This window comes from Engraulis encrasicolus, chromosome 21 (assembly GCF_034702125.1).
Source record: "Engraulis encrasicolus isolate BLACKSEA-1 chromosome 21, IST_EnEncr_1.0, whole genome shotgun sequence".
Taxonomy (NCBI): Eukaryota; Metazoa; Chordata; class Actinopteri; order Clupeiformes; family Engraulidae; genus Engraulis; species Engraulis encrasicolus.
The window spans coordinates 32,540,684-32,559,892 of record NC_085877.1 but is presented as its reverse complement, the minus strand read 5'-3'; the positions used below and the strand labels follow the sequence as shown (position 1 = coordinate 32,559,892).

The 19,209-nt window shown below is 40.2% G+C and overlaps 2 protein-coding genes across 2 annotated transcripts in view; both read left to right on the top strand.

Annotated features, from left to right (window-relative positions):
- The window catches only part of LOC134437150 (uncharacterized), a 51,195-nt gene that overhangs the window by 18,273 nt on the left and 13,713 nt on the right, over positions 1 to 19,209 (top strand). Inside the window, exons 11-12 of the mRNA XM_063186614.1 lie at positions 999 to 1,105; positions 3,411 to 3,513. Of these exons, the coding sequence (XP_063042684.1) occupies positions 999 to 1,105; positions 3,411 to 3,513 (210 nt within the window). The remainder of the gene's footprint in view (positions 1 to 998; positions 1,106 to 3,410; positions 3,514 to 19,209) is intronic.
- Positions 7,772 to 11,149, top strand: LOC134437998 (kallikrein-8-like). Its single transcript, XM_063187584.1, has 5 exons — positions 7,772 to 7,814; positions 9,849 to 10,005; positions 10,254 to 10,489; positions 10,655 to 10,761; positions 10,943 to 11,149. The coding sequence occupies exons 1-5, from the start codon at positions 7,772 to 7,774 to the stop codon at positions 11,147 to 11,149; spliced, it is 750 nt and encodes a 249-aa protein (XP_063043654.1).

Here is a 19,209-nt window from a genome sequence, read left to right as displayed (position 1 = left end):
GTTGACTTAAGCTGGGCTTACACTGTGCGACTTTTGCCCAGATTTTGCCCCTATTTGGCACTTGCACGACTTTTTGGGAATCGGGCAGATTTCTTGCTCAATCGCAGGTCAATCGTGAGTCTCGCATCGTGCAGTGTACATGGGGTAACGACAAGCGATTTCGCCTCACGATCGTGCAATCGCTGGGTCGCAAGAAAATCAAAATTTGAAATCCTGGTTGTGCCTCGTGAGTAAATCACACAGTTAAAGTAGTGCTACGACCCGATTTGACACTACACATGCACAAATGAATAGGGCCGTGCGATTCGCTCTTGATTGCGTCCTCATCTCCACCTCAGGTGCGCATGTTCCCTCCTCTGCAGACCCGGGAAACATGCCTGTTGCGTCGCGCAGTGGGAGCATTCGGCTCGCATCCGACTATCGGCTCGTATAGTGTGAGGACGCAAGACGTGAGATGTAAACTTTTAAATCGCGAAATTCCCTCGTGCAGTGTGAGCAGGAGCTTAATACCCACGACTGAAAATATCGCACAGTGTATGCCCGGCTTTAGCCATTTATTCAATACCGCATCTTGTTTTAACTTTGGAAATGGCAATTAAAGGTGGAATTAAATAAAAACATTTTCACATCACAGCTCCATGACCCCTCTATGACGTACTTTTGGGTCCTGACCCATTAGTTAAGAAACAGGGGTTTACGCCTAGACCATGTCTATGATTGTTGGTTACACCAATTCTTGGGTACCCTCTCTACTCGCCATACATCATGTTAAAACAATGCCACTCAATAAGAAAGTGTTACAGAATAAGGCCTAAATGAACCATTTTAATCAAAGTTAGTGAAATTCTTGGTGAGAATACACTAGCCTTTAGACTTCTCACTATGTATGTCCACATACAATGCGAATGTATCTCTGTGTCTGTGTGTTTTCCCTGGTTGTCAGTCTTCCGTCCCAGGTATGTTTACGGCTGATGGCCACCTACATTGTGTCTCCACAGGTGTGTGCCACGTACATGGATGGCTTTAGGGCCACAGCGGTGTGCCCCATGGGCGGGCCCAGGGTGGCCGAGAAGGGAAGACGCACAGCTGAGAGCATCATCAAGAGGTTCCCTATTACACACACACTTATACACACATACACTATACAGACACGCAAACACACACAGACACGTGCACACACACACACACACACACACACACACACACACACACACACACACACACACACACACAAATTAGACAACACCACATTCATTCCAGAGGGTTTGCAAACAGACACTGGCCCCAAAAAGCCAAAGGGATTGGAGCAGCATATTTTAAAATGGACTTCATTTAACATGTTAACTAAAAACTGAGTGTAATTTGCATCTGACTCCCTCTTAGTGGCCAGTACCACTAACGTGTATGGATTTATGTTTGTTTGTCTGTTTTTAGTGGACTATCTAAGAAGCCTATTCATTGCAGCATATCAACCACCAATTACTTATTAATTTATGGGCATTAAATGCCGTAATTCAGTCTCTCCAGTTTTTCGCGATTCAGCGATCGCGTGGATTCATGCAAATTCAATGATATTCCGCATAATTTCACGATGCCACGTAATTCCTGTAAAGCCGCATTTTTCCTGCAAATTTTCCCCTTTGTCCCCTTCAACATTCTGTGGAGTTTATAGGCAGCTGGCATCCAGCATGTTGCATTGCAGCTTTTATGCAGATATTTCAAGACTTATTGCACACGTGTTATTCTCTGTTTGCTGACATGAGAGCCCTATCTCACGCCTTTCGTAAAGTCTTCACGAAAAAAATAGAGTAATTTTCGTGGTGCATTCACGTTATTGCCCGCCTTTTGTAAAGTCTTCACGAAAATAATAGATTAATTTTCACGCTGCCTATTCACTTGAATTGCCCCACTGCTGCTATTGCTATCCAAACGTCTGCAGGGGCGGGGAGGGGGTGCTGACAGAACGATGCTGATACACTCGGGACTCACTAATTCGACGCCCTTTCTGTACTTACGCCTTTTGTACCCTAACCCTAACCCTAACCCTAACCCTAACCCTAACCCTAACCTTAACCCTAACCCTAACCCTAACCCTAAACCTAACCCTAAATTGCTTGTTTGAAATGTTTGATTACCATGTGACGGTAGGCTACCGAAAGGGCATCAAACTAGTGGGTCGCTAGGCAACAGTCGGGCAATTCAAGTGAATAGGCAGCCTGAAAATTAATCTATTATTTTCGTGAAGACTTTACGAAAGGCGGGCAATAACGTGAATGCACCACGAAAATTAATCTATTTTTTTCGAGAATACTTCACGAAATGAGTGAAATACGGTTGGACATGAATAGCATGCTGCAAATTGTGTTCTGTTATTTGAGTGCTTCTTGGTTCCGCTTGTGGTTGCGCGTGATCAGCCTGGACTGGCGTTCGGTGCGCTCAACACAGTCCTCGGGGCTGATGTAGTCGGGCTGCTTTTCTTTGAGCTGGAAGCATAAAAAGCCGGGGCACTTTATGCAGACCCCTCTGTCACGTTTGTGATGTGAACTTCATGCACGCTGCAGCAGACATCTCCGCGCCAGCTTTCGAGTGAAAAAGTTGCATAAAGCTTGAAAAGTTGTATCCAAATGATAGGCGTGGCGTCTGCCTGTGCCTGTTTCATTCCTGTGCACGAGAGAGAACACAAATGCAGTCGGGGAAGTCATCGCAGTTAAATGTAGCAGTTTCTTTTTAAAATAATTATTAGGCTAGTAGCCTATGTGCGTGCATGGACTGCACCTCGAGAAGTGAAACAATTCGGTTTTCAAAACAGTAGCTCTACAGACTTGTCAACGTCAACAAGTTACCATAAAAAAAACATCCCCAGACATATTGACTACACTCTCAATCATGTAGTTTTTCCTCCGGTGTCATGGTCCGCTGTCATTTCTCCGGTGTTTTTTTTTTTTGGCGGTTGGTGCATATCATAGGCCTACTGGTCAAGTCTGCAGGCGCCCCTGATCGGAAAAAGTCTACGGTGCAGTATCATCTGCAGGGCCAGAAACACCTGCGAGCCGAGGACAAATTACCCCCATGGCCAAATGTAACTTTTGTAAATGTAATTTGTGTTGGGATTTCTACAGAAAATTAAAAGGAAGTGTGTTTCTGAATCTCTCTCTCTTTTGTCTTAAGCCTGCTTAGACTGATTGTGGTTTTCAGTTACCAAAAAAACGCAGAAAGGGGCGCAAAATTTTTGCAAAAAATGAGAAAATGCCGTCACAAATCAGACATTTTGACCGCAAAAAACACAAAATCCCAGTGCAAAATCCTGGAGGGACTGGTAATTCCACCTGACATCTGAGGCCAAAAAAACGTTCACCCATATACGTGTAAACAGGCTCTCAGTTTCTCCCCGATCTCCGTCTGTGTTTCAGGGTGCGGCGCATCTTCAAGCAGCTGGGCATGGAGGACTTCAGCTCCGTCAACATCCAGATCCTGGGGGCCGAGGACACCTACGGACCACACGCCTCCGGGAGGGTAGGACACAAGCACACACACACACACACACACACACACACACACACACACACACACACACACTGGTGATATACGCACTGGTCACATACGCACTGGGTCCAACACATTATATAACCTTGCGTCCTCTCCTTTTGCTTGTGGCCTCTTGATACGAGGCAGAAGCAAAAGCAACATTTCAGAGGTCATTTTATAATAATAATAATAATAATAATAATAATAATAATAATTGTATTTGTATAGCACTGTATCATACAAGGCATGTAACTCAAAGTGCTTAACAAATGGGAAAAAACATCATTGTTAGAGATGGATTTAAAAGGAGAGGTATAGAGGAGAGGCAGAAATAGCAGGAAGGCAGAGGAAGAAGAGATAGATAGAGATTGTAGAGTCATAAGGTCGACGTTGGTTAGGGCTAGGATTCTTAGATGGGTAAGGTCCATAGTGGCTGGGCCTAGCATAAGTCACATGTACAATCGGGATGTTGAATCCCTTTGTTGCCTCCCTCCTTTTCATGGCTGGAGGAAGCAGCTTCAGAAAAGAGGGATATTCATATACAGAATAATGTAATGTGTTATGTATACATGGGTTCAAAATGTTTGTTTTCCTCACTGTGCTTTCCAACTGTGCACAACTCAACCTCTGATTGTTGGAAACCGCCGTCGGTTAAAAAAATTAGCTCATGTGGTTGGCTGCCAGTGTCTTGCCCCTCCTCACAACATTGTGTTTACAAACACTGTGTGAACCCATGTATAATAAACCGGAAGCAACAACAGGGTGCAGATTTTCTTCTTCCTTTCTGGGCATTTCTATGCCTCTTAATTGGTTCCTTACTGCTGCCGGAACATCAAATATTCAGAGCTTCTAGTCATAGTTGTCTGGTCACTGTGTTTGTTTTGTTAAACCCCAAACCGCCTATGCTCTCTGACTTCAATTAAACACGAGGGCACTCAGTCATCATGTTTTGCAGGCAAGTGGTTTGTTTGGTGCGGAATAATGAGATATATAAATCAGAGACGCTCAAAGGAAATTACAATTTCCCAGCTCCTTTTTCCTAAACAAAGTGTTGCCTTCGCTGCACCACAGATGGCCATCAGAACGAACACATGCTTGTCTCTCTCTACCACACTTGGACTTCCAAACTTATGAAATAACACGAAGCAACTCAAGCAGAGAGAGAGAGAGAGAGAGAGAGAGAGAGAGAGAGAGAGAGAGAGAGAGCGAGAGAGATGTGTTTGTTTCCTACATGACTTCCACATGAATTGCATTTGCCGTGCCATCTCTAATGTGGACATTTTGGTTGACTCTTCAGACAGGCGACCATGTCAGGTTCAATATTGTTCAGTACTATGCTATAGTGCTAAACTGGACTGTACGACAACTCTTACAGTCGTAATGTAGGAACACACACACACACACACGTTTTTTTGCAGATGGGAACTTTCGATGTTTGACATTTCAGGAAGTAATTCCTGTCATGTTCAATAGTGTTCAGAGTCAGGTGCGTGCGTGTGTGCGTGCGTGTATGTGTGAGTGACATGTTTTTGTTCTCCTACAGCACCATTGCTGCTGCTGCTGCCATGCCTCTGCTCCTCCTAGGCCCATTGATGTTTGCTACTGCTGCTGCACACGTTTTGTTAAGTTGTGCTGCCTTGAGAAAGAAAAAAAAAGAAAAGGGTTTGGGTGCCTGTGCACATTCTTAGTCAGTGAGGCAAGGGCTTTGACCAAATGTCATTTGAAAACAGTGAAAACTGAAGGATCCAGTCAACATTTGGCTAGGTTTTGGTTAAGTGGTTGGGTTCTTCATTTCAAAAGATTGTGGATGCTTCTTTGCACAACACACACTTGCTGCTAGTATGGAGGTTGGACCTGATGGGAAAACTTTAGTACAATACAGCGTATGATTAAGGCGGCTTCCATTAGGTACAGTGTGATCAAGCTTCTTTGAGTACCTTGAAAACCGTTATAAAAACTGTTGTTGTTGTTGTTAATTCATTGGCCGGTCGTCTAGCACAATGAATTCCTGGACAGGTCCAGCTAAAAATAATGGTCACTCCACCCATGCCGTCTTCCATCCATTATTGCATTATACTGTCCCTCACACCATCCATTATTTCTATGGCTCACAATGTTTCGGACATGCTGGTGGGATATTTGTGCAGGATTTTTGTCATTGCACCATTGGTTACATCCAACACTGCGTACCCACTTGATCTGAGGTGTGCAAAAGGGATAGTGAACCAGACAGTTGGTAGAGGTCCTGATTAAGCCAATGTTATCTCCATAGTCAAAACAGCTCACCTTATGACTTGTGGATAGTGAATGCCCATTCATTGGGGAAAAAAGCATACCTGTTTTTTTTTGCATTATGCAAAGACTACAGACAGCACACACAGCAACAGCAATAACGGCTCTTTCATATCAATCTTGTCTGTGTGGGTGGGGGCATGGGCAAATTGTGTCCTTGCACACCAAAGAGTTGTATCTGTGCAGTGCTTGAATGGGCTCCTGAGTGGGAGCATGTACATGTCTGTTGCAACTTGAGCATGCTCGGAGAATGGAAAACAGTGGCACAAGTCTTTATATTCTTTTTCCTGTGCGATGTTGAACAGGCTGTGTTAGAAAGGCATAACAACCGTGCACACACACAGACGGTGTGCAAGGAGGACAACTGAACACACACTGAAGACCCTGTGCACACCCACATCCTCACCTCTGTGCTCACGCCAGTGGCGGAACAACAGTGGGGGTAAGAAGGGCCCTACGATACTAGTGGTGGGGGCCCTATTATGACCTTGATGTATGGGGGGCCTTATCAATGATTATTCCTGGGGCCCTGTGTGCAGTTGTCACGCCACTGGCTTGTGCTGCTGTGTGTGAAAAGCTGTCACTAGGGAGAGAGACACAGGGTCTTAGTTGGGGACCACAGCACTGTGATAATAATGCAGTATGAACGTTGTTCCATTTAATTGCTTTCAAACTGCAAAAGTTTGTTGAAAGCATATTGTTACTGTAATTGCTATCTTTTATCATACTTGATATAGGTCTAATCATTATGCATAATTACACCAACACAACTGAAACATTAGTAGTACAAATAATAAAAACTCTTACTTTCATCTTGACATTTCTCTCTCTCTCTCTCTCTCTCTCCCTCTCTGTCTCTCTCTCCCTCTCACTGACACACAAATACACACTCACACACAAACACACACACGGAAGGGGCAAAAAATATCAGAAAAGAGGTAATTTGTTGGGAGTTTATTTTCACACTTGTCTTTCTGGTTTCTCACTGTGTCTTTAAAGGTGCACTGTGTAAGATGGTGACCAGAGAAGGTATTGCATCTACACTGTTCAGTGTAATTGTGCTGTCTACTGCCGAACTTGATCTTTTCATGAATATTTATTAATTAATGAACTAATATTTACTAGGATGACCAAAGCACAGTAAGTATTTCTGCTAAAAATGCCTATTCAAATTCAAATTCTAAATGGGGTACCATGGAGAAGATCCCCCCTTTTCATGTTATAAAATTGCAATTTTCCCATAATTATTCTCATAATGAATACTTAGAATTTGATGGTGGTGGTAAGTGTTCATGAAAAAGGTAACATTAGTGAATGGGCAGCATGAATTCTGGAAATAAACTACTACAAATATTACACAGTGCACTTTCAAACTTTTGCCCAAATTCAAAACAAGGTCAACATGAATCCAGCTTTGCCCTTGTTATAGGAATGTCACATTAACCCTGTTAATACTGGCACTTTTTCAGTTAAATTGATTCAATATAACCAACCTAAACTAACTGTTTACATTGTTTACATTTACACAGTTTATAAGAATATTCTAAACCACCTTATATACCGGTAATTGGTAAAATTAAGCCACTTATATTTAAGGAGATTGTTAGACTGTTTAAATGGTGCATATTAAATCAGTTTATACATTTAATCTGATTAAAAGAACCCATGTATTGTACACGTGGCTATTGACACATCCCCAAGAAAGATCAGGTGACACCCTGATGGTCACATATCTGTCTGATCTAACTGAAAATTCCAACGTCCTCTGCCATTCATATGCAAAGACAGTTCAAACTACAAGAGCATGACCAAGTCCAATGTCCAATGGAATGAGTGCTGCAGTATGTGCAATCACGTGATTGGTCAGACACTGATGGATGCGATATGGGAGGTTCAAATAGGGCCTAGGTCCTGCCATCAGCATCATCCTTCTCCAGGAGGAAGACCAACCAACATGATTGAGACCTGTGTTGTCCTTGCTGTACTTCTGATGGCAGGTGAGTCAAATATGTTTCTACATGTAATGTTTATTGTAGTATGCAATGATCCTGGGAAGTTTTGTTTGTGGTATGTTGTCCTACAATTGTTGTGAGTTTTAGTATGACTTAACACAAAGGCAGTCTTAAAGGAAACCCAATAGAGTTTTTAGTCAGAAAAAGAGGGCTGGATGGCTGCTGTGCTCAATTAGTAAAACAGGTGGTGGTTTGAAGGTGCTCTTTGGCCGAGACAATATATTAAAAATGTATTTTAAAAAGCAGGACGCCAAGGCACTTTTCTACAGTAAGATTAAAAAAAACACTTCAATGTAAGGTTTGTTCATGTTTGAACTTAAGGAATTAAAATTACTGCCAACATGTTTTGGCCAGCTACAGAGCCTTCAGGGAAAGAAGCGATGAAGGACCCGTAGCTAGCGGAAACATGTTGGCAGTAATTTTAATTATTTAAGCTCAAACATGAGCTCGCTTTTACTACAGTGGTTTCATTTTAGAAGAATGCCGTGGCTTCCTGCTTTTTTGAGGGTTTTTAGTCACATTAATAATAATAATAATAATAATACATACATTTTATATAGCACTGGTTTTGAAATATCATTTTCATAGTCACTGTGAGGTTCTGTCATGGTCACCCCATCAGCCAGTCAGAGAAGAGAATTCTGTTGTCTGAATTCTGTTGAATTCTTTTTTGGTAAGAGAGGTAACTACCATTAGCTGTTCTAAAACCAGACATGGATGTGACAGTTTTTTAAGTCTGTGTGTGTCTGTGTGTGTGTGTGTGTGTGTGTGTGTGTGTGTGTGTGTGTGTGTGTGTGTGTGTGTGTGTGTGTGTGTGTGTGTGTGTGTGTGTGTGTGTGTGTGTGTGTGTGTTGCAGATTTGGTTGTTTTACTATTGTATAAATCTTGTGATGGCTAAAATGTTAGATTACATATGCCTATGTGTGATTCACTGTGAATTGTATTACTATTAGAGATGCACCGGATCCTGATTTTTAGGATCCTGCCGGAACCGGATCCCGGATCCTACGAAAGGGTTGAAACACATAGCCTACTCACACATGTGGGCCCTTTTTATCACGTTGGCTCAAACTATTTTGACTGAAAAGCCTCGGCTACCGGATCCTGGATCCTGGAACCGGATCCGGATCCTGTGAAAAACCCTATTATCCTGCCGGAACCGGATCTTGGATCCGGTGCATCTCTAATTACTATATTAGTTATATACTTTTACATCCAATTACAAACAGTATTTTATATGTACAGACACAATTATACAACACACATTTTATTACCAATTAGCAATGATCATAGTTGAAAATCCTTTTGTTCAGAAAGAAACGCATCACTTTCTTTTATTCACAGGAGATTCGCTAAGTGACCTTCAAAAGAGAGTTAAAGGTGAAGTATGTCATTTTAGCAGTTTATTTTTAAAGTGCATGCTGCCAAAAGGTCAAATTCCTTTTTCCTGAATATTTACTATCGGTAAGTAATAAACTACCATTTATTGGTCTTACCAAAGTACAGTACGTTTTGATTCATTAAATGGAATGGGACCCACATATCTACTGGATATGTTTCAGCCATATGCACCAACCAGGTCACTAAGGTCAACGGAGAAGAATTTGCTAGTGATTCCAAAAGGCAAAACAAAGTGTGGAGAGGCAGCCTTTAGCTTCTATGCTTCAAAGCTTTGGAACCAGCTTCCAGATGACGTAAAAAATGCACCCACTATTGATAGCTTTAAATCTAGACTCAAGACAAAGCTGTTCTCAGATGCTTTCCCCTAGCTTAAATTACATATCATTCTTTTTTTATTATTATTATTTTTATTTTTATGTTTATTTAATTTGTTTTATTTTATTTTATTATTATTTTTACCTTATGTTTTATCTTAATGTTTTAAATGTTTTTTGACTCATTTCCTTCTTTCTTCCCCGTTTCCTTTCATTTACATTTGTTAACTTTGTGAAGCACATTGAGTTGCACCTGTGTATGAAATGCGCTATATAAATAAACTTGCCTTGCCTTGGTTCAAAGGTTCCAATGCAAGACAGTGCGAAGCTGGTGAGTCAAGTCCACATGTGTTTGTGGGGAGTTCAAAAGGCCTTTGTTCCGGCACACTCATCGAGGACGGGACATGGGTGCTCACTGCAAAACACTGTGGTGATGATGAGCATGATGCCATTAAGATTAAGTGAGCCATCTTTTGTGTGGTGTGGTGTGGTGTGGTGTTTGTGATGGATGTATACAGATTAATTTACAGTAGTAATTTCAATTTGTAGTAATATTGGCATTTGTAATATGGTCAGTGGTGGTGTGTGGAAGGGGGTAAATATTCTGCTGTCACATCCTATGATTGATTAATTCATTTGTCAGTTCATTGATTTATTGATTCAAAATAACAGTTACAGACTGTACGTTTTAATCATGCTTTTCTTTTAGGCACTTTGACGTGTTCAAGGACCCATCTGATAAAAAGAAAATTCTGAATGAGGAATCAAATGTGAAGAGACTTGGTGCTGCTGACATCATGCTGCTGAAGTTAGGCAATAAAGCCAAGATGACTGGTGCTGTTCCACTTCCTTCAGATGAGAAGTGTGACGCTGTATGCAAAAATTTCGCCAACAAGGCTAAAATAAAAACAGTGCTTGTTGGCATCAATGTGGACACCCTTCCAGGTAATGTTTTTCCCCTTGCTCAACGTTAATTAAATGGTTTAATAACTTTAATACTGTACATGCTTTAAGATGAAAACGATATAAACTCATATTTAGATATGAAATACATCAACACAGCATTATGTTTTCTGATTAAAATGCCTGAAATGTTTTTCAATGCTGCAGATTTTAAGGTGCTATGTGCTCCGGTTGAAATGATAGAATGCCAGCGTGACTATCATGATGATGGAGTGAGTTACATTAGTGCAACGGTCAATTGCGAGGCTTGCGATGTAAGTATCATTGACCTTAACTCACATTACTGAAATAGGTTTGAGATTATATTTTCATGATATTTGTCCATAAAAGCATGGCAATGTTAATAGGGAAGCCATGCTTTCTTTCTGGTTTTGTTCACTTATCATGGTATCTATGCATGTCTTGTATATCCTGTTCTTGTATGTTCTGTTTCAGGGAGACTCTGGAGGACCTGTCTTTATTGACAAAGTCTTCATGGCAATTCATAGCTATCACAGGAAAGCCAATGACGGGACCCCAATATCAATTGATATAGATGCCTGTGCTTACAAACCATGGATTAAAAAACAGATAGGTAAAACTGGTCCCATTTCATCAGAAGTCCAGTGTTACTATCACATAGAGTTTTTGTTGCCGTTGTAACCAGACAAGAGGACATAGTTTTCCTCTTCATTTAATTTCTTAGCTTTGCAGTAAAGCAAACTAATCATTGATGCCCGTCAGAAAAAACCTTGTCCATGCAATTTGAGCGCTCCAGTAGTGTTGCATTACATTGCACTTAGCTAAGTCTTTTACCTGAAGCGACAGTTATTATAAGGCAGTGGTTGCAGTCACTGGAGCAATGTGAGGTTAGGAGCCTTGAGTGTAAGGCATTAGTGCGTAGCACACACTAGTAAGGCATTTCTTTATTGTGTAGAACATTAATGCTCTAAAATAATCTCAAGTCCAGAGATCAGATGTGTCTTGTCCAAATTGTAAGGCATAAATCCAGATAATTTGTACAATTATGCTTTGCTCACAGAATAGAGCCAATCAACTATGAGTCACAACAGAGAAAATGTACTTACCGGTAATTGGAAATGCAAAAACCTTCAACATGCTCTGATATAAAATATTTTTGTTGTGGAATGAGGTAGTAGGCTAACCTTTACGCTCTATTGGGTTCTTAGTAGTAGTAGTAGAGTAGTAGAGTAATTTATTGATTTATTTTACTTTATTGATTATTGTAACTTTATTGATTATTTATTGTCGAGTAGCTTACATGAATACACATAATGCTTATATTATTTACTAATATTACTGGCAACATTCACACTTATTGGACATATCGTATGTGTATTAATGTTTTCTATGAAGCAAAAAGTCCTGTATTTTGTTGCTTTAACATTTCTACTCTCTGAAATGTCTCCTTTTGTCTGTCTTTTTACCTCTTTATGTTTTAGCTGGAACCACCAAATAGAATATTGTGAAGAGAGGTTATCGGGCAGGACAGGAGCGATTTTGCCTCGTGGTGGCCACATCTTGTAACAGTGATAATGAGCATTAAATAAAGAGATGGATGATGTCATTCACCAACACATGTCTGTTTTGGTTCTTATCAATAGTCTTCTCTATTATTATTAAAACATTTTTTTACTGTATTTTAGACCAGTGATTCTTCACCTTCTTAATTTTTACAAACTCATTTTCAGAGCTCCCAATCACCTTGTGGGAATGTGCAATTTATTTTACTATGTTTTCTTGAAGGCTTCATAGCCTCTTCTTTTCAAAAATATATATTTTGTGAATTTTATGCTCTTTCTTGCATGTTATTTTATGCCATGAACAAGTAAACATTAAACATTGACCACAGTATATTTTAGAGGACTCACTCCAGTGATTAAATCTGTTTCCAAAGGCACAATTAATGCCACTAGTGGCATTGTAGGGTGTAAAATAAAACAAAAATGGGTACATAAAATTAGTAAAATGCATATCTTCAAAAAGTAGAGTTTGTGTGCTTTTGGAAAAACAGATTAAGAAAAATATGTGCACCTTGCCATTAGGTTTATGAGTGCTGTGAAAATTAGATTGAAAAGGATTTTCCAGATTTGAGAGGTCTTAAGGCCAATTTATACTTATTGGCGCTGACGGTTGCAGAGCCTGTGCAACCGTCTGTGCGCGACCACACCCCCCGCGCAGAGGCTCTGCAACCGTCGTCGCGCGCCTCAAAAAAATCCTGACTACGCGACAGACGGTTGCGAAGGTCGCAGAGAAAAGGCGCTGTGATTGGTCGTGTCGATACTTCCTTCTTCTCGTGGCGGCACAGTTCTCCGGTAGTTTACGAGAGCCAAACTGTCAATATTCTGTGGAATACGAACACTTTCTTTCTAGTCTGTGTAAATAAATGAAGCTACAATGACTGAATTAGTAAGTAGCAAACAAACACTACATCAGTTTAGCACTCGCAGCACAATGCCTGCAGTCTGACTACTGTACTGTAGCCTTGTAGCTATGTAGCCAAATGTAGCTAACGACATGACACCTCGTGCGCAGATCTATAACATCAACAGTGGTTAGCGACCGTAAGCAACAGGCGCCGTTGCTGAACTATAATCTGCCCTTTATGTTCAGACCGTGATGGAACTTCTTCTATGATCATTGATCGACTTTGAACTTATTTTAACTTGTTCTACTATTCTCAGTAAGGACAAAACACCAAGAGCTTTTGTTGAGTACAAATATGTTTTCCGAAGGCCTAAACACAGCAAAATACTGCAATATGATGTTGATCAAGTTTGAGATGTGGGTGGGATCATCTAGTGCAAACATGAAATTTTTTCTGCAGACTACACCTATTCATGCACAAGCATTACATTACATGAGAACAGGGATTCTTGACAGATGGGACAAAACATGTCCGGGAGATAAAACTCATGTTGGTGCTTAAAATGTAATTAAAAATTGCAACACATTTAGCTGGAATGATAGAAGAGGAGGTTTTGTACACTAAAATATGATTTCATATTTATATAGTTTTATTTTTTTATTTTACACGTTGCAGTGTGTCATCAGTACCTTCAAAACCCCATGTCCGAAAGCAAGATTTAGAATTTGACAATACCATAATAATTGGTTAAAATGAAACATAACAAACATCATAGCTACTGTCATCAAGTATTTTGAAAAATTAATCAAACTACATGGAGATTTCTTCAATTGGTGTGGAACGACGCTACACCAGTGTGTGATAACATTAGAGATGGTCTATTCTGAAGATATTACTGTTAGAACTCATAGAATATTTTATTTGATAACATGTCAGCTTAAAACAACAATGATTTTCTATATTTATCCTCCTGTACTTTTAAACCAAACTGATCTCACATGGCCTATAGTTTCCCTTTCCCTGTCCCTGTAAGAGTATGAGAGAGCCGGCGCTATGGAATCTAGATAGCACTACAGTACATAGCAGTGGCGGAACAATTGCACACAGGGCCCTAGGGCAAACCACCTATAGGGCCCCTCCATACAGCCTGCCATGGTCAGAATAAGGCCCCCAACACCAATACAGGAGGGCCCCGGGGCAAATGCCCTGCTTGCCCCCCCTATAGCCCTGCCCCTGGTACATAGTGTGTGAGTTGGCTACACCTCTATTTCAAACAAAAATGATTTCATTACCTATGATCTCCCCTTCCTCTGTACATGCACAGGACAGTAGAGTAGAGCACAGTAGAATCTACGTATATCAGTGGGGGATTACTCGTCTGCTTTAAACAAAATTAAGGATCTCCCATGCCCCTGTAGAGTATAAGAGGGGCATTGCTATGGAAATATTTCACCAGTAGCCTACTCTTCTATTTAAAAAAAAACTTATCTCACTTATCCTGTGGTTTTCCCTATTAGTAGGGAGGTTAAGTGAGTTTTGACTTCAAGTCATGATGCAAAGGTCCCCTTTGGCATGGAAGTACCTTGGGGTCATACAAATAAATTTATCCTAAGACACAAGTGAGATCACTCTTTTTTTCGGAAATAAACACGTTTTTTCAAAATGGCCGCCAATGCATCGAAAAATTCTCTATAGAGTCTATAACTTTACTTCTGTTACCGCTACGATGACAAACTTGGTGTCAAAGTATACATTTTTGGGGTCAAGGAATCCAATAAAATATGTATCAAGTAAAGAAAAACAACAGTTTATCCATAAAATGATAATTGGAGGTAAAATATGTGATTTTTTAATAAAAAAAAATGTGTGACAAAAGCATATTGCGTTAGTACTTCAGTTAAATACATATCAAATAAGTGTTCAATAGTGTATTGTAGAGAGTAGGACAACAACAACTATGTTCACAGTTTGAGGTAGGCATGTTATACCCACAATAGTGATTAAAACTCATAGCTTAGCGTCAAAATGGCCGCCAATGCATCGAAAATTCCCTATAGAGTCTATAACTTTGCTTCTGTTACCGCTATGATGACAAACTTGGTGTCAAAGTATACATTTTTGGGGTCAAGGAATCCAATAAAATATGTCTCAAGTAAAGAAAAACAACAGTTTATCCATAAAATGATAATTGGAGGTAAAATATGTGATTTTTTAATTAAAAAATGTGTGACAAAAGCATATTGCGTTAGTACGTTATTTAAATACATATCAAATAAGTGTTCAATTAGTGTATTGTAGAGAGTAGGACAACAACAACTATGTTCACAGTTTGAGGTAGGCATGTTATACCCACAATAGTGATTAAAACTCATAGCTTAGCGTCAAAATGGCCGCCAATGCATCGAAAATTCCCTATAGAGTCTATAACTTTGCTTCTGTTACCGCTATGATGACAAACTTGGTGTCAAAGTATACATTTTTGGGGTCAAGGAATCCAATAAAATATGTCTCAAGTAAAGAAAAACAACAGTTTATCCATAAAATGATAATTGGAGGTAAAATATGTGATTTTTTAAAATAAAAAATGTGTGACAAAAGCATATTGCGTTAGTATGTTAGTTAAATACATATCAAATAAGTGTTCAATTAGTGTATTGTAGAGAGTAGGACAACAACTATGTTCACAGTTTGAGGTAGACATGTTATACCCACAATAGTGATTAAAACTCATAGTTTACAGTCAAAATGGCCGCCAATCCATCGAAAACTCCCTATAGAGTCTATAAGTTTGCTTCTGTTACCGCAATGATGACAAACTTGGTGTCAAAGTATACATTTTTGTGGTCAAGGAAATAAAATATGTCTCAGGCAAAGAAAAACTGGAAAATTGGAGGTAAATAAGGACATTTCACACAAAGTAAATGATCATGTACTTTGTCATCAGAGTGACTTTACTTATCTCTTCCTCCAAAAACTTGTTAGTGAAAGGGGCCCTATTATGCTTTTCCATGTCCACTACCCATTTACTGGGTTACACAGCATCTGTTGTATGCAAAAGCTTGATGAAAGAAAAAGAAAGAAAAAAACATGAAGAGCCTGACTGCCCAGTAAAAACACGGCGCATGACTGATGAGTCCACCAAACAAGACTTCACCCACATCATCATCATCATCATCATCATCATCACCATCATGTGAACCACCTTCTGTGGTGAGGTGGGCAACAAAAAGGAACTGAGGAGGGCTGCCACCTTTGCCTTGGATAGAAAAGTAAAAGAATGGTGTTCTGGCCCCACTTCAGGCAGTTAAGGGTGTCTTCACAACTGGTGGTATTGACAACATTGACCATAACCCTTCATCAACGACAGCAACATCAGCCCTCCATGGAACATGCATCAGCATTCAACAGCAATTTTCCTCAGACAGCCAACATCCTAGATCCAGCTAAAATGGGGAATGGGGATGTGATATCCTTGCCACTTCACTACACAAGCAAGGATCTAGATGTGTCTCTGCTAGGGGTGGTACGGCTCACAAAATTTACGGTTCGGTTCATATCGCGGTGTCAAGGTCACGGTTTTCGGTTCTCTACGGTTCTTTTTTTTTAGTTCATGATAAATGGTGCACTGGCTAATAGAATCGGACTTATCACTAAATATCCTACATATGGTTTGTATAGGCTTATAATGTGAAAATGGTGTGATTTTAATTGTGTCATCCTCTGATTTGGTCTTATACGCTAATGTTTTAATCAGAGAGACTGGATAAGATACTCCTAGAGTCTCTGTTTTACATATTTTTCTGGGCAGTACATGAATTGCGGTTTGCGATGGATTGCACGGTTCGGTTCGGTATGTGTGTGAATTGTACGGTTTCGGTTTTCGGTGCGGTTTGTGCCATCCCTAGTCTCTGCCACCCGATGAGGTCTTATATGTTCCTGCCTTGAATACCAACAGTCATGATCCTCATCCAGCCTCCTGTCCTCTCATCAATGTAATTGAAGAAGGTTACCAGTGGTAGGAGAGAGTCAGAAACATTCTTTTGAAAGAGAACCTTGAAGCTGGAGAATGGATCTCATGGGCTGCACATTATGCCAGCCTTACGGAGGCTACTTCATGCCCTCCATCTCAGTCATACATGTTGCCACTGTTCACAGTCATATACCAGCCCCACAATTGTTTGGCATGCAATGAAAGTCCTTAGAGTGATGGTTCGGAGAAGATTCACCCTAATGCCATTTGAACCGTGACAGCCATCTAGTAGTCCACCCGAAGTGTTTTCTGCCTTAGGCTTACATCAACAGAGTTACCGGGTTATTCGATGTTTATTCCGGATAGCTTGTCACAAGCGCACATGGATCCCGGACATTATCTCCAAACTTACCCCACAAAAATCACATCACGACACCAAACTTCTACAGTAGTACAATATGGTCTGTGCCCACAAAACGAAGCATTTGGAAATTTGTAAATAGTCCAGAAATGTATTATTATCAAAACAAGCCGAACAGCTTTTCTGCTGCTAAAACTGCGCCGGCGTTACTTGCGTCATCTGAGACTAGCCCGTAAAAGTCATCAACGAAGCTCATAATAATGCACAATGAAAAGCGAAATCAGCATCAGTATTGATAATGAAAATCCTTGTCTAATTGATAGTAGGTAACATTTGAAATATATTAATCCCTCTTCTTCCACAAAAGAAAAGACTGATCACATGTCACCAAGCAGTGATGCACTCCATCAGCATCTTCTTCGAGTAGCTTATCAGGTAAAATAATTTTGCATAGGGACATAATATAACTGTGCCTTACAATATTGGAGGGCATTTGTGTCACGAATCATGTTTCTCTTTAGAGTGGACATGTATGGGGCAATAGACTTGCCCCACCATGCAACAGTCTCACCGTCTCTTTGAGGATGGCAGCAAGATTCCTCAGATGCTCCACCAACACCTGTCTACACTACAGCTGCCACTATTTCTAAGGACTTGCCAGAACTTGCCAGAACATTAGCAAGTGTAAAACTAATTGTAAAGCACCTTGCAATTGCTTCATGCAGAAGCTGCCTTGCATGTCTCTCTGTGGATGCCATGGTTCATGTTCCCATAGTGCTGTAATGTCTAAATAGAAAGTGTTACAGTATATCACGAAAGTGAATACACCCCTCACAGTTTTGCAGATGTTTGAGTATATCTTTTCATAGGAAAGCATTACAGAAATGTAACTTTGACACAATGATTAGTGACCTTTTAACAACATATTTAACCGCTTAAATTTCTTCTTCACTCAGAAAAAAACAAAATACAGCCATTAATGTTTGAACATGTACTCACAAAAGTGAGTACACCCCAGATTGAAATCCGGTAGAGAAGGGGCTATGTTGGCTCGAATCGTCTCGAAATGAAAAGGGATGACAAGGGAGGTCATCAGTGTGCGTTTCAACCTTTCTTTGCATTGAACCTTTACATTTTGAGTCTGCATCTGGCTTAAATAGATTGGTGTGAGATTTGAATGCAATCCTATGGAGAATATCATGATCTGCTTCAGTAGTCACAGTGCATGTTGACATGTATGTTTCTTTTAGGTGTATTTCAGATTGTCAATGTTGACAGCATTCATGCATCCCCAAACCATGTCAGTCCCACTACCATGCTTGGCTTATGAGAGGATACACCTTTTTTGTACAACTCACTTGTTTACCACCACACATGCTTGACACCATCTAAAGCAAATTTGTTTATCTTGGTCTCAAGAGAGATGAACAGACCAAGGATATGGATCACTGGAATCATGTGTGATCTGAAGAGACCAAGATAAACAAATTTGCTTTAGATGGTGTCAAGCATGTGTGGTGTTAAACAAGTGAGTTGTACAAAAAAGGTGTATCCTCTCATAAGCCAAGCATGGTAGTGGGACTGACATGGTTTGGGGATGCATGAATGCTGTCAACATTGGCAATCTGAAATACACCTAAAAGAAACATGCATGTCAACATGCACTGTGACTACTGAAGCAGATCATGATATTCTCCATAGGATTGCATTCAAATCTCACACCAATCTATTTAAGCCAGATGCAGACTCAAAAAAGTTCAATGCAAAGAAAGGTTGAAACGCACACTGATGACCTCCCTTGTCATCCCTTTTCATTTCGTTTCATTTCGAGACAACATAGCCCCTTCTCTACCGGATTTTAATCTGGGGTGTACTCACTTTTGTGAGTACATGTTCAAACATTAATGGCTGTATTTTGTTTTTTTCTGAGTGAAGAAGAAATTTAAGCGGTTAAATATGTTGTTAAAAGGTCACTAATCATTGTGTCAAAGTTACATTTCTGT

Coding starts and splice junctions, on each gene's coding strand:
- LOC134437998 (XM_063187584.1), top strand. CDS start 7,772: ATGATTGAGACCTGTGTTGTCCTTGCTGTACTTCTGATGGCAG. Junction 10,006..10,253: donor CATGATGCCATTAAGATTAA/GTGAGCCATCTT, acceptor CTTTTCTTTTAG/GCACTTTGACGTGTTCAAGG. Junction 10,490..10,654: donor CAATGTGGACACCCTTCCAG/GTAATGTTTTTC, acceptor TCAATGCTGCAG/ATTTTAAGGTGCTATGTGCT.